At 35.2% G+C, this 21,509-nt stretch overlaps 1 protein-coding gene across 4 annotated transcripts in view; it reads left to right on the top strand.

The window, feature by feature from the left end:
• The window catches only part of HMCN1 (hemicentin 1), a 462,896-nt gene that overhangs the window by 380,860 nt on the left and 60,527 nt on the right, over positions 1-21,509 (top strand). For all 4 annotated transcript variants that reach the window (XM_003815598.5, XM_063598296.1, XM_063598297.1 and 1 more), the window contains 13 exons: positions 4,146-4,287; positions 5,309-5,453; positions 6,148-6,275; positions 6,587-6,743; positions 8,333-8,454; positions 8,801-8,965; positions 10,529-10,636; positions 11,082-11,219; positions 11,353-11,487; positions 14,292-14,561; positions 16,942-17,132; positions 19,444-19,657; positions 21,308-21,442. In XM_003815598.5, the coding sequence (XP_003815646.4) occupies positions 4,146-4,287; positions 5,309-5,453; positions 6,148-6,275; positions 6,587-6,743; positions 8,333-8,454; positions 8,801-8,965; positions 10,529-10,636; positions 11,082-11,219; positions 11,353-11,487; positions 14,292-14,561; positions 16,942-17,132; positions 19,444-19,657; positions 21,308-21,442 (2,050 nt within the window). The remainder of the gene's footprint in view (positions 1-4,145; positions 4,288-5,308; positions 5,454-6,147; positions 6,276-6,586; positions 6,744-8,332; positions 8,455-8,800; positions 8,966-10,528; positions 10,637-11,081; positions 11,220-11,352; positions 11,488-14,291; positions 14,562-16,941; positions 17,133-19,443; positions 19,658-21,307; positions 21,443-21,509) is intronic.

Below are 21,509 nucleotides of genomic sequence, written 5' to 3'. Positions count from 1 at the left end.
GGGTAGTTAATAGTTGGTCATGGGTCAAAGAAAGGTATCTAGATTCATGATGCTCTGGAAATTTGCCAAAGTATGTATTTCCTAGCGCCCATGCATTAAAGTTTGATTTGAAATACTCAGCTATTTCTTAAGACAGAAGAAACCATCAAAGTCTCAAAATAACTGCCACGTCTCTAGGGAGAATGCTTCTTTTACTGAATTTCCCTTGTCTAAGCTTGGTCCTTACAAGTGACCCCAAAGATACCAGGCATCTGAGACTGGAATCCGTGAAGAACCAGTTACTGGCTGTCTAAAGCTTGCCATACTTATATGATACCTACCTGCTGTCATAGAGCGTCAAAGGCCAGGATCCTCAGCAGCCTTTTAGAGACCACTGAAAGCTTTGACTTTGAATGTTTTGGATTATCCTCATTATTTTTTTCTTCTTCATTCTTCCTCATCCTCTTATTGTAACCTACACTTTGTTTCTAGTAGTTAATTATAAAAAGGAGATTATGTCCCCTAACACCTAAGACATAAAGACTACCACCACCACCAAACCACACAAACACCAAACATGGAGAGGCCAGGTTCTGAGAGTTACTAACATGCTAAATCATCATGCATATCACTTAACCCTCCAGTACTTCAGTTTCTCTATTTATGGTGTGCCTACTAGAATGCCAGGTGCTATGATTGCTACTGAAAATAGGCTTTACCTCAAAGAGCTCACACACTATCTGAGAAGACAGGTTAGTCAAAGATTATAGAATGAACGCCACTAATAAATTGTATATTAGAAGGATGTGTAGAAACAGAGATGAGAAGCAAATAACCCAGACTAAAGGGTAAGGAACAGCCCATGGAAGCCTCTTAGAAAAGATGAGCTCAGTTTTAAAGGATCAGTATATACTGGGTGAGGCCGGAGAAGAAAGTGATTCCAATCACAGGTAATGGCATGTACAAAGCTATTACAGGAAAAGGAAGGCTGCTGGTCTGAGAACTGCAAGTAGCTTGGTATACCTGAAATAGAACCTGGTTAAAATCTTTGATGGTTCCCCATAGATTTCAGGATTCTGGTTAAATCACTCAACTTAGCTCACAAGCCCTTTCATGCTCTGACTTTGCCTCCATAGTCTGATCTCCCATGTGTGCATTTCACTCCAGACCATTAGGTGTAAAGGTAAAAACTGAGTGAATGTTGATGATGGAGAAGTCTAGGTTGATCCCAGGTTGACCAAGTGATGTCAATCCTAGGAAAGGGTAAGTTCACTTGTGATGAAAAATGAAAAAAAGGTGAGTTCAGGTTTAGACATTTTGAATTTGAATTACCTGTATTTTCCAAGAGGAGACTGTAGAAATCATTTTAAAATATTGGCCCGTATTTCATCAAAAAAGGCTTTGGTTTCATGGTCCATATTTACTTTAAAAAAAAAGCAGCCTTTGATGTAATCATCACGGTATAATCTCTTGTTGAAGTCATAAGTTTGTAGGAGGTTGACTAGAAAGCAGAGTATGAGAGTCCCAGTTAAGTGAAAATAAAGCTTTAGGCAATGGTAACAATTATGAGGTGAGCATAGGAAAAAAAGAAGATGCATGAGACTGAGAAGGAGGACTCAGAAATAGGATTAAAAATAGGAGACACCGGTGTACTAAAAGCCAAGGAAAAGTGGAGGGGGCGGTGGTTAACAAAGGCCACAGAAGGTACAAATAAAGTTGTATCCATTAGCTTTGGCAATACATATAGGTAATTAAAGACCTGAGGAATGGTTCTTCAAAGAGTGATCAAAGTAGAAGGCAGGTTACAGTCGTTTGGGAAGTTAATCGAAGAAGAGGAAGTAGAAACAAGCATGAACTGTTCTTTAAAGATTTCTGTATGTGTATTTGCTGAAAGAAAGAGATTGAAGACAGAGGAGAGAGAAAAAGCAGTTTATAGGACACGTTATGTTGGATAGGGGAGGTATGAGACCCAGGACACAGTTGAATAGGTTAACCTTGTCCAGAAGGGTCATCCATTTTCTGCAGAGATGGGGAAATAGAAAAGAAGGTCGTATTCATACCCAAGGTGGGAGGAGGGGAGGACTGCAGGTGTGGGGCTTTAATTTTCTCAGTGGAACAGGAAGTGAGATTATCAGCTAAGAATGAGGTTCTATCAGGAGACAAGTCAAATTTGGAAGAATTATAGGTGGTCTACGGAAGAAAAACCAGAGAAAATTCTTTTTCGTTTTTTTTTTTTTTTTTTTTTTTTTTTTTTGAGACGGAGTCTCGCTGTGTCGCCCAGGCTGGCATGCAGTGGCGCGATCTCGGCTCACTGCAAGCTCCGCCTCCTGGGTTCACACCATTCTCCTGCCTCAGCCTCCCAAGTAGCTGGGACTACAGGCACCCACCACCACGCCCGGCTACTTTTTTGTATTTTTTAATAGAGACGGGGTTTCACCATGTTAGCCAGGACAGTCTCGATCTCCTGACCTCGTGATCCACCCGCCTCAGCCTCCCAAAGTGCTGGGATTACAGGCGTGAGCCACTGCGCCCGGCCAAAACCAGAGAAAATTCTAATGAGACTTAATAAGTTAGCAGAAAGTACTGATATTCATGGAAGAAAAACATTATAAGAATCACTCTGAGCCAGGTGTGGTGGTTCGTGCTGTAATCCCAGCACTTTGGAAGGCCAAGGCAGGAGGATTGCTTAAGGACAAGGGTTCAAGACCAGCCTGGGCAACATAGCAAGACCCCACCTGAATTAAAAAAAAAGTTAGCTGGGCATGGTGGCACACATCTGTAGTTGTAGCTACTGAGGAGACTGATGTGGGAGGATTGCTTGAGCCCAGGATTTTGAGATTAGAGTAAACTACGATAGCACCACTACTGCGGCATGGGTGACAGAATAAGAATCTGTCTCTTAAGAAAAAAAAAAATCACTCTGAAAGTTTTTATTAGCCTAAAACTCTGCTATACCAATATAAAAGTTAAAAAATAAAATATTTTTTATAGAACTTACTATACATACTTAAGAAATCACTTATTCTCATCAAAGGTAACATAATTTTATCACTAATAGCCCCAATAGAAATGAAAGGAATAGAGAAAATGTGTAAACTTTTAAAATAAATGGACCTGAACTGCATATTTTACTTTGAACAATGTTTTCTTAGAAAGATACATGTATCTGGGACCAAGCTCATATGGTAGAGAAATCTTATTTGGGCTATTCCTGAAATGCTTCATCTTAGGTACAATGAGAGAATATCAATCTTTGATGCTATCTGGAATTTTTTAATAACTATGATCATATATTTTATCCTTAAATTACTTGTTTATATATGTAGCTCTCCAATTAGACTTAATAGCAGAGATTAGGTTTCATTGTGCTCTATTTTCATAATTTTTGTCTATGCCTAGTTACAAAATAAATTCTTAAGAAATATTTGTGGTGGTTTATTTGCTTATTTTTTTTAAATGTTAGAGTACAATGTTTTCCTCTAAGTTAACCAAAGTTAGTCAGCAACCTTTCAGTTGTAAGTGACAGAATTCAAATTCAAACCAACTTAAATGAAAAGGAAAAACACAAAGGAAATTTATTGGCTACAATAATTGGTGAATTTCCAGAGGCTCTAACTCTATAATGAGGCATCTGTCCTTTCTCTGAATGAACTCTATTTGCATTGCCTTAGATTCAGGACAGCCTGTTTCCACATGATAAGACTGCCACTAGGCTTAGGTCATCCTCACAACCTGTGATTCTAGGAAAAAGGGCACACCCTTTCCCCGACACTCCCAGCAGAGTCTAGAGGAGGACTCTGGTAGGCCTGATTGAGTCACCTGCCCATTCTTGAATGGATCATTATTGTCAGAGCAATTGGGCATACTGCCTCTGCCTTTGACTTAACATCACTCATTAAAACAGTTCCCAGGGATTTTTGATACGACGAAAATGGTGGAGGAGCAGACAAAGCATACTGACAGAGAGCTGCTCCTTTGACTTAACGTTACTCATTAAAACAGTTCCCAGGGATTTTTGATACTACGAAAATGGTGGAGGAGCAGACAAAGCATGCTGACAGACAGCAGGTCCACAGTTCACTATACTTACTTTTGATGCTGTGAAATAATATTTATTCTCTTTTCCTGACATTTTAACGGTAAATTTCTTTACTTGCTGAATCCAGGCAACACCTCGAGTGCGAATCCTATCTGGAGGGAGATACTTGCAAATCAACAATGCTGACCTAGGTGATACAGCCAATTATACCTGTGTTGCCAGCAACATTGCAGGAAAGACTACAAGAGAATTTATTCTCACTGTAAATGGTAAGAAAAGGTATTCATTATTCCACAATTTAAAAATCTGACCAAGGGCATTCAAAGAGATGATAGCTTTTTCTTATGAGCATACTAAATGAAGCCTTGTGCTTATCTTACTGCTTTTGAAAAAGGCAATGTGGAGTATTTGTATTATAACTATACTGCAAATTAACTCAATTTCCAAAAAACATAACTAGAGATATTTTACTCTGTCTTAGAGAATATGTCCAGTTGTTGTTAGCATATCATGATGTTTTCTGTCATTCAGAATCAGAACCATTGAGGAAGTCAATACACTAAATCACTGGATGACAAATGGCCCATCATTTAGTTCACCTTTATTGATGGTGGCTTGAGAGTACATATGTGCCAGAGTCTGTCATAGGACTGTAATCTTATTAAGTATAATAGCTGAATGCCAACATTTAGGAAGATAATATAGACTTTTCCTCGAAACAATCTATTGGATATTTAATATATAAAATTTTACAGAATATTGGGTGACCCAAACAACTAATATCTCTAATACTAAAATTAAAATTCAGGCTGTCTATTCCCATATGAACTCAATGATCAATAAAATGCATGCTCGGAGAATTACATGATTAATCACAGATGTGCTTTTTGTTAAAACAGCCCACTTTCTGTTCTTCATTTAAAGTGAAGCTGTTCCACTGTTAACATTCTCTGACCATTATTTGGCCAAAGAGAAATAAGAAATATCATCTTTAATTTGCATCAGACTAGAGCTGAGTTTCATTTAAGCCTCTCTCACAGTAAGCCAGATTTCATACACCATATTAGGGATTTAAAATTCCCCTCCCTATCTACCCTTTATTTTTAAACACAAAGTATCTTGAGTAAGACTTTAGGAATTAAACCTCAATTCTACTTATACTAACCTAGATTCGTGTAGACAAAGCTATACATTTGACTCGAAGCTCATCTTATATTACATCTTCAGGGTCTTCATGCAGGCTGTATTATTTAGTCTCACTGAATTTTTTCATGTGTATCTCTTGTTCAGTTCCTCCAAACATAAAGGGGGGCCCCCAGAGTCTTGTAATTCTTTTAAATAAATCAACTGTATTGGAATGCATCGCTGAAGGTGTGCCAACTCCAAGGATAACATGGAGAAAGGATGGAGCTGTTCTAGCTGGGAATCATGCAAGGTAACCATACTGGAAAATTTAAAAATGCTATAAGACCTGAAATACAAATTCTTAATTTTTTTTCCTAGTGCACTATTTTGGTCTCATTATGTTTAGAATCAGCATTTCATCTTAATATGAGAATCAAAATTTAGTATTTTATTATTTTTCTGAGACAGAGTCTTGCTCTGTTGCCCAGGCTGGAGTGCAGTGGCATGATCTTGGCTCATTGCAACCTCCACCTCCTGGGTTCAATTGATTCTCCTGCCTCAGCCTCCCAAGTAAGCTAAGATTAAAGGCGCACGCCAGCACGCCCAGCTAATTTTTTGTATTTTCAGTAGAGATGGGGTTTCACCAGGTTGGCCAGGCTGGTCTCGAACTCCTGACCTCAGGTGATCCGCCCACCTCAGCCTTCCACAGTGCCGGGATTACAGGCTTGAGCCTTCACTCCAGGCCCAAATTTAGTATTTTAAAAGCATAATCCCTAAGGCTTATGTCTACATAATGATTATAATCCATTAAAGATCACAAGCCCATCTGTTATGCACCTTTGCATCGTAGCCTTTTCTTCCACCAAGGGTATTGTAAACATGTGTCATCTGAAACAGGAAAAAAACGGAATGGATTTCACCAAGTGTTTAAGATTTCCTCAGTCAAAATATGAACAATCAAAAAAGGCTGATTCAGAAGACTTCACTTGTGATTTCTCTTGTAGATATTCCATCTTGGAAAATGGATTCCTTCATATTCAATCAGCACATGTCACTGACACTGGACGGTATTTGTGTATGGCCACCAATGCTGCTGGAACAGATCGCAGGCGAATAGATTTACAGGTCCATGGTAAATATCCTTTTATAGACAACATCCAGTCTCTGTGTCAAATGCTCTTTGATAGCCTAAACTAGTGAGGTCATAAAGATCTTGACATTGAAGGCTAGTTAAGCAATTTACATTATGTTATGAATAGTCAAGCCCCAAGTTTTCTCCTTAGTATAGTTAATATCATCACAGCACTATTAAAATTTGCAGAGCCTTGTTTGCTCATAACTATGGGCAAATTAATAATGACTAATTTCAGTTCAGTAGAAATATTTCAAATGGCACGCTATTTGCTGACTGTGTTTCCTTCTTATTTGGTGACATTGTCTTAGTTCCTCCATCTATTGCTCTGGGTCCTACCAACATGACTGTAATAGTAAATGTTCAAACTACTCTGGCTTGTGAGGCTACTGGGATACCAAAACCATCAATCAATTGGAGAAAAAATGGGCATCTTCTTAATGTGGATCAAAATCAGAACTCATACAGGTAAGGATAATTTAAAACTCCTACCAACTATTTACAAACAGTTTGTAATGAATCAACATTTTAATTCTATCAGTGGGGTCAGCAAATATATAGACTATAACAAATTAGCTAGCATATAGAGGGTTTTTTTCCTTAATATGGACTTAGTTTTTCAGCCTAAAATATTTTTCTGAATTATAGGTCATCTTTTCCATACATAAACCCTGTGGATGAATGTCAGTGATTATATATAGGATTAGATTTATATCCTGCCTTATTTGTTTAGTACCTTTTGGACTTTTATAAAGGCAAAGGATAAAAACATCATTTTATATAAAAGAAAAACTATTCTGTAAAAATAAATACAATCTTTAGTTGTAGAATAAAAGTCAAATTTTATACCTTAAAATACAATTTAGATATTGGCAGAATGTGTAGGGAGGAAAAACAGCATTTTCTCCATTTTTTTTTTTTTGCTTTTTTCCAAGCTTTAATACCATAGCTCATAATATGGCAATATCTATTTTTCAAAGGCTAAACTTTAAATCACTAAGAATTTCTGATGTTATAGGTGAGCATCATTTTTTGTATCTCACCTGAGCTATCAGATCATTACTCTGTCAAACATTTGCCATAGAGCTAAAAACAAATGCTCTTTTATGTCCACTTTAACAAAAATCAATTCCAATACATCAGGAAATATAAAACTAGGAGTGCCGCAGTTGAAATTCTATCATGTCTCTTTTTCACCCTTTTAATCTTTTGGCATTGGGAGGTTCAGTGACTTGAAAGTATACACTGTATGGAAAATGTGCCATGCTTTTGAATAAAAAGGTGTGTCAAATATGTTTTATTAATGTTTTTATTAAATCATTTCTATCATGCAGTGTGAAATCAAATAGATATTCTAATTTAGATTTACTTTAAATCATGTATGTGTATTTACTAAACCTCCTAAAATGTGAAGTGTTCTAGATTTTAGTTTTGAATATATATACACACATACACTCACTTGTTCAAAACTAAATATATATATATATATATATATATATAGTTTTTTTGAAATAGATATTGCCATATTATCTACAAGGTAGCCACACATTTAAGGAGACATGCAAATTACATAAAGGGGTGAGACACACAGACTTGTCATTAGCCATCTGTCAATGGAAATAAACAAATATCAACCTGCTAGGTTATTGTGAAATTTAAAGATAATTTATGCAAAGCATTTAAGATGGTGCCTGGAGTGTATTTGATGCCCAGTAAACAGTGGCTGTTATCAGTGTTCTCATTGTACTGTATTTCTCCTAGGAGAGCCAGGTTGATCATAATATAAGCATTTAGAGAATGTAAGATTCCCTCTTCAGACAATCCTTCCAACGATTACTTCCTGTAAATATTATATCAAGTTTGAGGCTCTAGAAAGCCACTGCCATACAAACATAAACTCTAATGCATAAAGTTGGCCTCAGGGACATGATGTTAATTTTAACATGAGGGAAGAGTACTGTTTTCATCAATTTACAACATGGTACCATGTTAAACTAGCTGGGAAAATTTATGAAAACCTACATATAGTATCTCATGCTTTGAAATCTGTCTTCTAGGCTCCTTTCTTCAGGTTCACTAGTAATTATTTCCCCTTCTGTGGATGACACTGCAACCTATGAATGTACTGTGACAAATGGTGCTGGAGATGATAAAAGAACTGTGGATCTCACTGTCCAAGGTAGAATTGGCTTGGAACATGGATTGAAACATGATAATGCTATCACTTTGTCATTCCACTACTTTACAAAAGGGATCCCTTTTCTTTCCTTTTTTTTTAAACATTTATTTTAAGTTCAGGGGTACATATGCAGGTTTGTTATATGGGTAAACTAGTGTCATGGGGGTTTGTTGTACAAATTACTTCATCACCCAGGTATTAACCCAGAAATAAAAGGAGGAATCCCTTTTCTACTTACCTAACTTTCACTTTCAGAGCAAAAAGAAGATGTATGATAAGTCTTTGGAAATCTTTAAGGGTTGGAAATGTGTAGTTTTTTCCCTTTGTGTTGTTATTGTTGTTTTAGTTCCACCTTCCATAGCTGATGAGCCTACAGATTTCCTAGTAACCAAACATGCCCCAGCAGTAATTACCTGCACTGCTTCGGGAGTTCCATTTCCCTCAATTCACTGGACCAAAAATGGTATAAGACTGCTTCCCAGGGGAGATGGCTATAGAATTCTGTCCTCAGGTAAGACCAAGCTCAGTGATTTCACATCTATTGATTGTATTAGTTATTGATGCATATTCTTACCTGGACTTCGTTGCACCAGAATAAAAGAATAAAACATTCATTCTTGAACTTAAAAATCTGGAAAACAGATTGTTAAAACATATTTTTAACATAGGAAGGGGTTCTAGGGAATAGAGGAGAAAAAAATAAGTCTGGAAACAAAATAACAATATCTAAGACTGATCTGAATATAATAAACATGATCACCGGTATTTATGTGCATATTTACCAAACCTAAGTTTTAACAAATTCTCAAGTTACCTGTGAATGAATCACACTTATTTCATTGGCCAAATAGAATGTCTCTTCATTTATCGAACATTTAGTGCCTAAGACAGGATATATACTCTACTAAGATTCTGAGACTGTATAACTAAAACAGGGTTCTAGGTTTCAAGGTTTTTAAAATTGAGTATGTAAGACTGAGTGAGTAGCGAGTTCTATGAAGGAAAATTTTTTATAGTGGTAGTAACCCTCATTTATACAATTTATAGTATTGAAGAAAAAAAATCACCTAAAGTATAGGTGATTCACGTTGGTGTTTCTAAAACTTATCCTACACTGGGGAAACACAATAGAGATAAAGTAGCAACTAATATCCTGGGACTTTAAGAGTATGTGCATATTATTCTAAGAGAATTTGTGTATTTCCTCAATAGAAGGGTAATAGTGGAAAATGTGTTCCCAGGATGCAACTTGGCTTTCAAGACAAATTATTTTGACTATGGATTGGTAGCAATTCAAATCATAAAAGATTTTAAAATAAAGTATTAGGCTAAGAAAACAATTTAGAACTTTCTCAAAATATTAAACCCAGCAACTTCATTCCTAGGTATTTACCCAAAAGAAATGAAAACATTTGTCTACACAAAAGCTTATATGCAAATCTTCATACAGCATCATTCACAATAGCCAAAAAGTGGAAACAATTCAAATGTCCATCAGCTGATAAATGGATAAATAAAATGTGGTATATCCATGCAATGGAATTCTGTTTGGCAATAAAAAGGAACAAAATATTGACAAATGCTACAGCAGATGAACATCAAAAACATTATGCTCATAGTGAAAGAAGTCAGACACCAAGGACCACATACTGGATGATTCAGTTTATATGAAGTGTTCAGAAAAGGCAAATCTGTAGAATCAGAAAGCAGATTAGTGGTGGGCTAAGGCCAGGGTTGTGAGTGGGGAATGACTGTAAATGAGCACCAGGGTTCTTTTGGGGGTGATGGAAATATTCTAAAATTAGATTGTGGTGATGTTTGCATAACTCTAAGTATACTAAAAATCATTGAATTGCGCATTTAAATGAGTGATTCTTATGATATGTAAATTATGCCTCAATAAAGCTGTTAGTAATAATTTAAGTACTGTGCTAGGCACTTCAGGGGATACAAGTATGAATATAAGCCAAGCACCACCATGCTAGTTGCAGAAAACACACAAAAGAGAGTCAAATTTTATTGAACTAAAAAAACTGAGATGCAGTATATATTAAAACTTTTTTTTCCTTTTTAGGAGCAATTGAAATACTTGCCACCCAATTAAACCATGCTGGAAGATACACTTGTGTTGCTAGGAATGCGGCTGGCTCTGCACATCGACACGTGACCCTTCATGTTCATGGTATAGAAGGCTATTTACTTATTCAAAGTTCACTGGGTTTGGGGAGGTTTTTTAGTCATATTTATTCTGAAAGGTGGTAGGTACTGTCTAGAGCTATGAACCATAGTAATATCTTGGGGATATGAAAGCCTGGTAGATATTTTTAATAGGCTAAAAAAGGCACACAAATGGCAAACCACTCAAAGTAACTCCAAAATAATTTTTCTTCTTGGCTTTTTATAATCTGTTCCTGACTCTAGTCTTCCAGTGGGGTTCTTCTAATGGAAACTGGCTACTGTAGCAAGACTCAAAGAATGCAGTGTGGCCAACATTCACTTTCCTCTTGGGCAATCAAATCACTAATATTTTAGAATTATGAATTTGGGTATTTTTAAGCTCATTACTACAATAGACATGGTTTATTAACTAGTGCTATTACTTCTTTTTGTTGATTGGTTTTTTATAGAGCCTCCAGTCATTCAGCCCCAACCAAGTGAACTACACGTCATTCTGAACAATCCTATTTTATTACCATGTGAAGCAACAGGGACACCCAGTCCTTTCATTACTTGGCAAAAAGAAGGCATCAATGTTAACACTTCAGGTACCTACCACTGTTTTTCTATCAAGAAAATCATAGCACATTAGTGTTTTATAATTCGAATCAGCATGATTGTTTTTAATGAACAGGCTTTTTTTTTTTTTTTCCCCACTCTGCTTTTGTAACTATGTTGTAGGCAGAAACCATGCAGTTCTTCCTAGTGGCGGCTTACAGATCTCCAGAGCTGTCCGAGAGGATGCTGGCACTTACATGTGTGTGGCCCAGAACCCCGCTGGTACAGCCTTGGGCAAAATCAAGTTAAATGTCCAAGGTACCTAAATAATTCATCTCTGTTTTCAATTCAAAGATGTTTGTAACAATGTCTACCAAATATTTATATATCTAAAATGATTATGCTGCTGTTCCCCCATAGTTCTCGACATTCTTAGTTTGCATTATCCTATTGGTTTTTCTATCACTTTTATGAAGAAAGTTTAATGTATTTTATTTTGTTGGCCATTGTTTGTATAAGAAAACACAGGCATCTAATCCTATTTTGAACTTCTATGAACCTCTGTTTGATACTCCATTTCATTATAGCATATGTATAATGTGATTGTTAAAACCATTCTCTCTACAATACTACCTTGGATACATTACAAAACACTGGATTATAACGTTCCACTTAAAAAAATCATAATCGCAGTTAAACCAACTTGATGGAAAAAATTATTCTAAAGAGAAAGCAGGGTATTTTTGTGTTTTCAAATTTAACTGATATTTTCTTGATAGAATTTTTATATCTTGCATGCACTGCTTTTGCAAATTAGAGGTGACCCAGAAATAGATTTCAAGCTACTAAATTTGAATTAGCTTAAATGTCTTATACTGTAATTTTCCTATGGTAGATTCATGAATATAGTAAACCTCACTTTCCTGCATATTATAAATCTAATTTGTTTGTATTTTCCAACATTTATTCAACATTAATAACTGGAAATACATTGAACATTACAGACATGATCCTTCTCTTATGGTGTTTATACACTGATGGAGAAGGAAAATCTTAAACTACCAGATAGATGAAATAATGATAAATTCTGATGTATGCTATATAGAGGAAAAGCAAAAGACTGAGACAGAGAAGAATAATGGGAATATGTGGGGACCACTTTAGAAAATGGTTAGGATAGGTTTCTCTGAGGAAGTAATATTTAAGTGACCCCTGAATGATGAGCTAGGATAAGCCATGGGCAGGTTGGTGGAGTGTCCAAAGGAGAGAGGACAGCATGTACAGTGACCCCAAGTCAAGAAAGAGTGAGAAAAGAAAGTATGGCAGTGTGGCTAGATGGTGGTGAGCAAGCCCAAGGCAAGCAAAACATAAGGGAGATCAGAAAAGTAGGCAGGGCCCATGCATGGATGGCATGATGTACCCTAGGATATGTAGATTTTATTCTCTATGCAAATAAATCTTTTGAAGGGCTTATCCAGGACTCATTTGGTTTTAGGAAGACCCCTCCTGCAGCTCTAGGTAATGGTTTAGAGAAAGGGGCAGGACTGGAGTTGTAGTGTGTTATTGTCCAAGAGTGGAGATGGGAGCACAAATTGCAGAAGTGAATGAGAAAACTGATGGATTTATGTTGTTTATGGAGGTGTAATTGTTAGGATTTCTGATGAATTGGTAGGTTAGGAATAGAAAATTAGTGAAGCTTCCTGGGCTTCAGACTTAAACTAGTGAGTAGATGATAGTGCCATGTTGGAACGCAAGGGTAAGAACTGGGTTGGGAAGAAGGAAACCGTGATTTCTGTTTAATTTTATTAAATATGGGAAACTATTAGAAATCCTAGTGGAGATGTCAAGTAGAGAGTTGAATATATATGAATTTGGAGCTCATGGGAGAAGTATAGTCAAAGATAAAAATTTGGAAATAATCAGCGTTAAACCCACAAGACTGGATAAGATCACTAAGGAAAGAGAATGTGTACAGAAAAGATTGGCAAGGACAAAGTCCTGGGGCTGTGCATTGTTTCAAGGTCTGAGAAAGGAAAATAATACAATGGAGAGGGCAGGGATATCGTTGGAAAACTTAATGAAGCCTAGGGAAGGTTAGTGTTTCAAGAAGAGAGTGAACAGCTTTGTTAAATGCAGTTGAGTCAAGTAGGATAAGGACCCAAAAGTATTCATTGGTTTCAGCAACACAGAGGTCATAGAAAAGAACATTTTTAGATTTGAGGAGTTGTTTCTTCATGAAATGATTGAAATTATTGACATGAGAGAAATTAAGGGACAAAGAAACACATTAAACAACCAAAGGCATTTCAACATTCCAAAAGCAACTGGAGATAATTGCTTCCTCAGAGGCATGAAAAATTCTGAATAGACTGTCTTCTTGCAGATACAAATGTAATGGTAAGCACAAATACAACCAAATAATTTTGTTGCTATAAATAATCTTAATACGATTATCAGTTATTTCATATGCCTTTTTATAGTGATGCGTTACAACTGAATAGAATATCCAGGCTAATACCTAAGTGGTGATCAGCCTATTGTAAACACTTGGAAAGGAAATCCTTATTATAAGCTCTTTTATAGGTTTCCAAATAAGTGGGAAGAGTTTTACCTATATAATTATTTTCCATGATCTATTTATGTATTCATTAGTTCAAATAATCCTTTGTTAAATGTAGCCACTGTATATGTGTATTCTAAGCTCTATGGAAATACGTAAGTAAAAGTATCCAAGCAGTTGAATATTTTCCAAAACCTGGCGTTCATTTTGGAAGTTTAAATACCTAAAGTGAATCACATAATTTATGTAAGTTAAAGAAAATACTTTTGTTGATACAGCTTAAATTTTCTAGACATGCATGCCCTCATGAATATATGTTTATCTCGTCATTTAAAATCGACTATCACTTAACATTTATGGGTTAGCTAGGGACTAGTTTTCTGAAGTGCGCCTAGATAATTTTTTGTTCCCATGAAAAAATGTAGTGCTCCTTTTCTAATGATATGGTGAAGTCAGGATTTTGTTTCTTATCAATGTTTGCTAGAGCAGTACTGTAGTATGTAATTTGCGCACTCATGCTTCTAAGATAAAGTTTGAACTTTATATTTTTTGTATCTTTTAGTTCCTCCAGTCATTAGCCCTCATCTAAAGGAATATGTTATTGCTGTGGACAAGCCCATCACGTTATCCTGTGAAGCAGATGGCCTCCCTCCGCCTGACATTACATGGCATAAAGATGGGCGTGCAATTGTGGAATCTATCCGCCAGCGCGTCCTCAGCTCTGGCTCTCTGCAAATAGCATTTGTCCAGCCTAGTGATGCTGGCCATTACACGTGCATGGCAGCCAATGTAGCAGGATCAAGCAGCACAAGCACCAAGCTCACCGTCCATGGTAGGTTGTTTAACATGAATTATTTTAGTCTGCTGCACTACCATGGCAAAGAGAAAAGGCTACCAAGAGCAAATCTGATGGAAGTCAAAAACCCTTAAACTCAGTAATCCAAAGTGTGTGTGGGGGTGTGGTGTGTAGGTGCACTTCAAATCTGTTTTCTGTAGGCTGTGTTTCTGTGTGTTTGTGCACATAGGTGTGTGAGAGAGAAAGACAGATTTTATTAATATTGCCAGGATTTTTAATGTGTTGCTAGTACCCTCACATATTGTGATTAGTTGGCTTATGAAGAGTCCGTTTGTGTTTTGTGACTTTTCTGCTTTACTTCTCAAGCTTCAAGTCATCTTGGTTCAAATGAATCATCATATGACCTACATTGTATGATTTGACTCTAATGAGAATTAGGAGATCTATTTGATTCATTATATTAAAGTGGCAAAATATAACATGTATATTTTTATAACAGAAAAATATCTTTGTATTAAGACAACAAAATATTGAAAAATCAGCATTGAAATATTTTTAGTTTTTATTATATATTTTGACTAAGGATAGAATCCACGTTAATATCAGTGGTGGGAAACAATACCAGATTAAACTGCTTCCGGCCTCTATTTTCAGAGGTAATTATTATAATGAGGAGTTTCTGCCTTTTCATTTTTCAGAAATTTGTGAAAGCTGTTTTATTTTTCAAGTGTATTTTAATTTTCTGTAACTTCATAGTAACAGAGACAATTTTGAGTGGAAACATTTTTGGTTGAATAATTTAGCCAAAATTAAAAATCATCATTTATGAGTTTTCCAAATAACTCCCCTGCTTTCAGTTAATGTAATTAAACTAATCAATATACACTATCCATTTGCCTTCAAATAAATAATACTCCTTCTTCTCAAATGTCTATAGAAAATTTACCAAAATTGACCATATACTAAACAAAGAAATTGTTAATAAGTTTCAAAAAGACCATAATTTCTACCCACCATGCAACAAAGCTAGAAATTTGTAATGAACTTTGAAAACCCCAAACCCAGACAACTTTAAACACTCTTCTAGCCAAAAAGTAGGTCAAAGAATATTTTTCTATTTTCACATTATTTAGAAAATAAAGACATGACATATCAAAATGTACAGTGTGTGCTCAAAGCTAAAATATAAAGTCATAGCAATAATTCTTTCATTTTGAAAAAGAAAGAACTGAAGTAAATATACTAATGCTGCAAGTTTGTATCCCCTAACAAAAGACAAATAGCAACCCAAGGAAATCAGGATAAAGAAGATAATGAAAATAGAGCAAGAATTAATTAAAAATGAGTATTTACGATGTACCATTGAGCAAAATCAATTTTTGTGTTTTCCAAGTTATCTATGTTTGTATCTATAATTATTTATATAATGTTTGTATATTTAATCATATAATCATAAAGGACAAAAAATTAACTATTTTAATTGAAAACAGTTAAATTAAGTGAAAACAGTTAATTAAAGTTTATATAGCAATTTTATTTTTGCTAAGGCCAACTGTTCTCTTTTCACTCGTTAAAATGTCATTAAGATGGGTCCGCTTCTGATTTGTTTGAATAATTCCAAATTCATTGTTTTGGGAAGGGAGTGTATTTTTACTTTTGAACCGAGAATTCTTAATACTTTTTGTCCTTTCTTTAGAAGTAACTATCTTAGTTCTAAGTCCAATCAAGTATTTTTTATTACACTAAAATATTCAGTTCATCTCTATATTGCCCAAATTCTAGTTAAAAAAAATTTGAGTCACAGGAAGTATTTGGTACTATACTGTGCAGTTATGAAGTCACTCTGAAAATTTCCTCTGACAGTATGAAAACTGAATTAAGTGTCTTGATCTGGTTTACTTGTATTCATTGTAACATGTAAAATACTGCAATAAGTATTTTTTTTTCTACAGCACTTTGTGATATTCAATATTGGGTGAGTGTTTTATAGTGTTTTATGGTGACTATTATTAGTTCATCCTCATAATATACAGTAGTTATGCAACCATAGAAGCATTTTTTTGTTTTGTTGTTGGTTTGTTTTACTTCACTGCAGTAAACAGAAGTAACTTAAAGACGGAAAAGTCAGGGAAGCCAAATAAAATCTAAAGATCTTCTACCCAGTTCTGTCATTTGCTCAGAAACCAAACGTAAATATATTCAGTAAGTTCAATTACATTAGGATTCTTGCTAGCACCAAAAATACTGATTTCTTTCATAGCAGGAAGCAAATCAATATCTTTCTTAATAGATTTTCATTTTTAGTATTTCTAGCAAAATTACCCTGAAAAGAGTTTTTTATGTGTTAATTTTTATTGTGAATAAAGACATTATTGAACTCAGCTTCCTGGATGACTCTTTTTTAAACTCTTCATAGTACCACCCAGGATCAGAAGTACAGAAGGACACTACACGGTCAATGAGAATTCACAAGCCATTCTTCCATGCGTAGCTGATGGAATCCCCACACCAGCAATTAACTGGAAAAAAGACAATGTTCTTTTAGCTAACTTGTTAGGAAAATACACTGCTGAACCATATGGAGAACTCATTTTAGAAAATGTTGTGGTAAGTTTAATGGACATGAACAGATACATTAAGCCAGATTGTAAATTTGCCATCATACTTTTAGTAATTTAGCATGGAAGTATATTCTTTTCTTTAATAATTAAAAAAAAATATTCTTGTAAAATCAGGTCACAAAATTAATTTTACACATATTTCATGTCCCTTGAATGATAATAATATTTAACAGATGATAGGAACTCATAAATGCCCTCCTTCTAAAATTATTTTGTGTTTGTGGAAATATGTGTTTATCAGGAAAAATTTTAAGTGCCAGTGCTATATTCTCTGCTCTTAACCTTATTTGGCAATGATAAGTATCTAGAGTAAATAATTGTAATTTTTATGCTATATTTTCAATTCTTTAGTGCTTCAAGGGTAAAAATGTTAAACTTTTTTAAAAAAGGAAAAAAGTCTATGTGTCTCAATGCAATCAGAAGCAGTCATTAATATTCAACATAAATATTCAAATATATTCATATTTGAATATTCCTATTCAAATATATTCATATTTGAATATTCCTATTCAAATATTCAACAAATATTTATTGAACACCTTCTCTGCAACTAGCACTGGTTTAGGCACTGGGAATACATCAGGGAACAAAAGAATCAAAGATCTTTGCCCTCATGGAGTTTATATCCAGAGGAAGGAGACAATAAAAATGAAAAATAATAATGTCAGAAGAAAATGAAATAAGTCAGAAGAAAAAAGTGGCATGAAAAATAAGAGGGGTAAAGAGTGTCAGGAGTTGGAGCAGTGAAGGTTACAGTTGTAAATAGGGTAGTCAGATTAAATTCTCTTTGGGAAGGTGACATTTGAGCAAAACTTGAAGGAAGTGAATTAGCCAAGCAAATATTGGAGGAGCAGACCAGGGGGAAAAACAAAAATAGGTAGAGCAAAGAACTTGAGGTGGAAACATGTCCAGTGTATTTGAAAAACAGGAAGCCAGTGAAAGCAAAGCAAAGAATGAAAGGAGAAAGACGTCAGTGATAAATGGAGGCCAAATCATGTCAGGTCTTACAGGTCATTGTAACAATTTTACCTTTTACTCTAAGTCAGAATCCATTGCAGGTTTTTGAGCAGGTGAGCAATCTTATATGCCTTACATTTACATTGGCTGTTGTGATGAGAATCAGAGGTAGGGAGACAAGGACAGGAGCAGTGAGACCTGTTGGGAAGACTCTCTGGAGGCAGATGAGAAATGATAGAACTCAAAGCAGGATGTTAGCAGAGAAGAGGCAAGAAGTAAGACTCTGCATATACTTTGAAGCTAGCATTTTCTGATAGATTGCAAGTAGGGTGTGAGGAAAAAAAATAAGAATGACTCAAATGTTTGAGACTGAAGGCATGAACAATTGGAAGGGTGAAATAGCCATCAGTCGAGACGGTGAAGGATACAGGTGGTACAGGAAGGAGCCATTGGAAGGAATTGGGAGCTCAGTTTTGGGGCATGAATGTGAGACATATCTTAGGCATCAGAGCAAAGAGTTAGAATAAGAAGTTCAATAAACTTTGAGTTTGTAAGAAAGTATCAGTATTTGGGTTGGAGATACTGATAGGCATCAGCATATAGTTGATATTTAAAGCTATAGCACTGTATGAGATCACCAAAAAAATTGAGTACAAATATAGAAGAGAAGAGGAGCAGAGGTTGAGCCTTCTCGCTTGCCAACATTAAAATGTTAATGTTGAGGAGAAGCCCCAAAAAAGGTTGGAGAAGCAGCAGCCAGTGAGATAGGAGGGAAAATAGGCAAGCATAGTGTCCTGGAAACCATGTAAAGGTGGTTTCGCATAGAAAGGACTCATAATTGTGTCAGATTCTACAAATGCATCAAGAAAGATGAGTGATGAGAGCTGGCCATTGAATTTAGCAAGTGAGGCCTCAGAATTCTAGGTAATAGTGCCCTTTCTCTTACCATTTCCTCTGATAGTTTTGTTGATCTTTGGTACCGCCTTAGAGAGCCAACTATGCTGTCAAGATGCTGTCAGCTTTTGGGATTATTTGCTCTTTATTTGTGCAATGCAGAGCAGCAATACACTTGATATCTAGCAAACCACAGAATCTACAGTTTTCTGAAATCTTACCACTGTAAAATGATTATTGTTCTGAAAGGTATGGGCTTATGTTTAAACTTCTATACATTTTAAATTATGTTATGCAAAAGCTAACCTGATGGTTAAGACTAAAGATGGAAATTTAAATTGTCTTTGGATAAGAGTTTCTTGAGGGCCTAGCTATGCAATTTGATGTATTTTATGTACTATGATGGATGATTATGAAATTTTAAATGTTACTTTTTTAAATTTTAGCTGGAGGATTCTGGCTTCTATACCTGTGTTGCTAACAATGCTGCAGGTGAAGATACACACACTGTCAGCCTGACTGTGCATGTTCTCCCCACTTTTACTGAACTTCCTGGAGACGTGTCATTAAATAAAGGAGAACAGCTACGATTAAGCTGTAAAGCTACTGGTATTCCATTGCCCAAATTAACATGGACCTTCAATAACAACATTATTCCAGGTTGGTCATTTAATTCTCAAGAAGTGAATAAATACACCCATGTAGAACTCTAGACGAAGCTCTGTTTCCTCCAGCTGTGAAAATTGAAAAGTAACAAGAATTGATTGCTTTAAATTCTGTAAAATGTGTGCCTCTGCTTGGATTTTACCCTCTACCCAATATATATGTTTTGTTCCTTCTTTTGGAAGCATAAGTTGATCACAGGGCCATATATTGCAGGTTATAAGTAGCTTTTTTAACCTAAATATAATTCCCCTTACCCCATGAGAAGGCAGTATGTTTATATAGGCGCCTAAACTTATCCCAGCTGGACCCCCTTCATCACTGATCAATAGATTAAGATGGCCGCTGTTGGAGTCCTAAAGATTCACTTAATTTTACAGAGAAGAATTCTACTTCTCGCTGTTTGCCTCAACCTCTATTATAGTGTAGATTAATTTATGTAGAAAATTTCTAGTCACTGTGTATACTACAAGTTAAGGTCATGTCTGGAACCCAGGAGCACCCATCCCTGGGTGAACAAATATCTACCTATTTGTTAGACTTTGTCATCAGCATAAAGACTGTCAATACTGAGAAATTGTTCTATCCCAAAATTGAGTTCTGAAGTATTATACTGTTAGCATTTACTAAGTGTCTTGCTAGAAAAGTAGTAATAAGCTTGAGAGTTTTTTTCTATTATAAAGAGTTATGTTAATGACTGGAATTTATCAACTGCATTACCTTAATAACAACAATACATCTCACTAAGAAAAAACAGACAGTAAAAAATCTAATCTATATTGTTTTCTGAAAGTGCAGTACTAATGTTTTCTGAAAGTGCAGTAATGTAAATGTACTTTTAAAGCTTAATTTTCCACTTAATATTCAGCAGTAAAAGATTTTAAAAAAAACTTGAATGAGGAGAGCATGGAACGTAAACATACGTATTTAGATATGGACTGGTTTAGTCAGAATTTTATTTTGTCTTAGTTGTTTTAGGATTAGCATATTTACCTTATATTTTCTTCTAAATGTTCTATGGTATTTATAATATAAATTTTATAAATATTATTATCATAAATTTTTAAATAAAATATATGCCTTTGTAAATATTTATATAATCACCATTTATGATTTATAGAGAAGTTTAAATTATTACAAATTTGACTATGTTGTTGTTATTACCTAAGTAGCATACGTTTTCATAATTTTCCCCTTTGACCTGCCAAGTCAGTTGAATTATAAGCTGAAAAGGTTTTCATGTGTTTGATGTAAATTGTTTGGGAGGAAAAGTGGTAATGAGATAAATGAAATGGAAAATGTAATATTTCTGAATGAAAGATTTTTGAAACTCAGAGAGACTACGAGCCAGCTTTAAGCAACGCATTTAGATGAAAGGTTTACTTTAAACCTAAAATAATTTTTAAAAGATGTTTGTTTTCGTCCTCTTTTCCTGTTCCTTCTGCTGTTTTTTGTTCTTCAAACAAGTGTCTATAGACATAGTAAATAGCTCAGATGAAGAAATGTGGAAAAGGCTCTCTTCTCCAGTGTCATCTCTTTGGTTCAATTGCTGACCAACTCATAAATCTAATGTGCAAAATACTGAGCTGTCGTGAAATTTTTCTTAGGTTACTGAGAGGCACTTGTGTTGTTTCTTGTTTCCCTCAGCCCACTTTGACAGTGTGAATGGACACAGTGAACTTGTTATTGAAAGAGTGTCAAAAGAGGATTCAGGTACTTATGTGTGCACCGCAGAGAACAGCGTTGGCTTTGTGAAGGCAATTGGATTTGTTTATGTGAAAGGTAGGGAAAAGCGCTCCATTTTTAATTTATAATGCATTCATAATGAATAGTTCAAGTTTTGCTTATT

Source organism: Pan paniscus, chromosome 1 (assembly GCF_029289425.2).
Source record: "Pan paniscus chromosome 1, NHGRI_mPanPan1-v2.0_pri, whole genome shotgun sequence".
Classification (NCBI taxonomy): domain Eukaryota; kingdom Metazoa; phylum Chordata; class Mammalia; order Primates; family Hominidae; genus Pan; species Pan paniscus.
The sequence above is the reverse complement of the archived record's forward strand: the minus strand, read 5'-3'. Positions and strand labels throughout refer to the sequence as shown.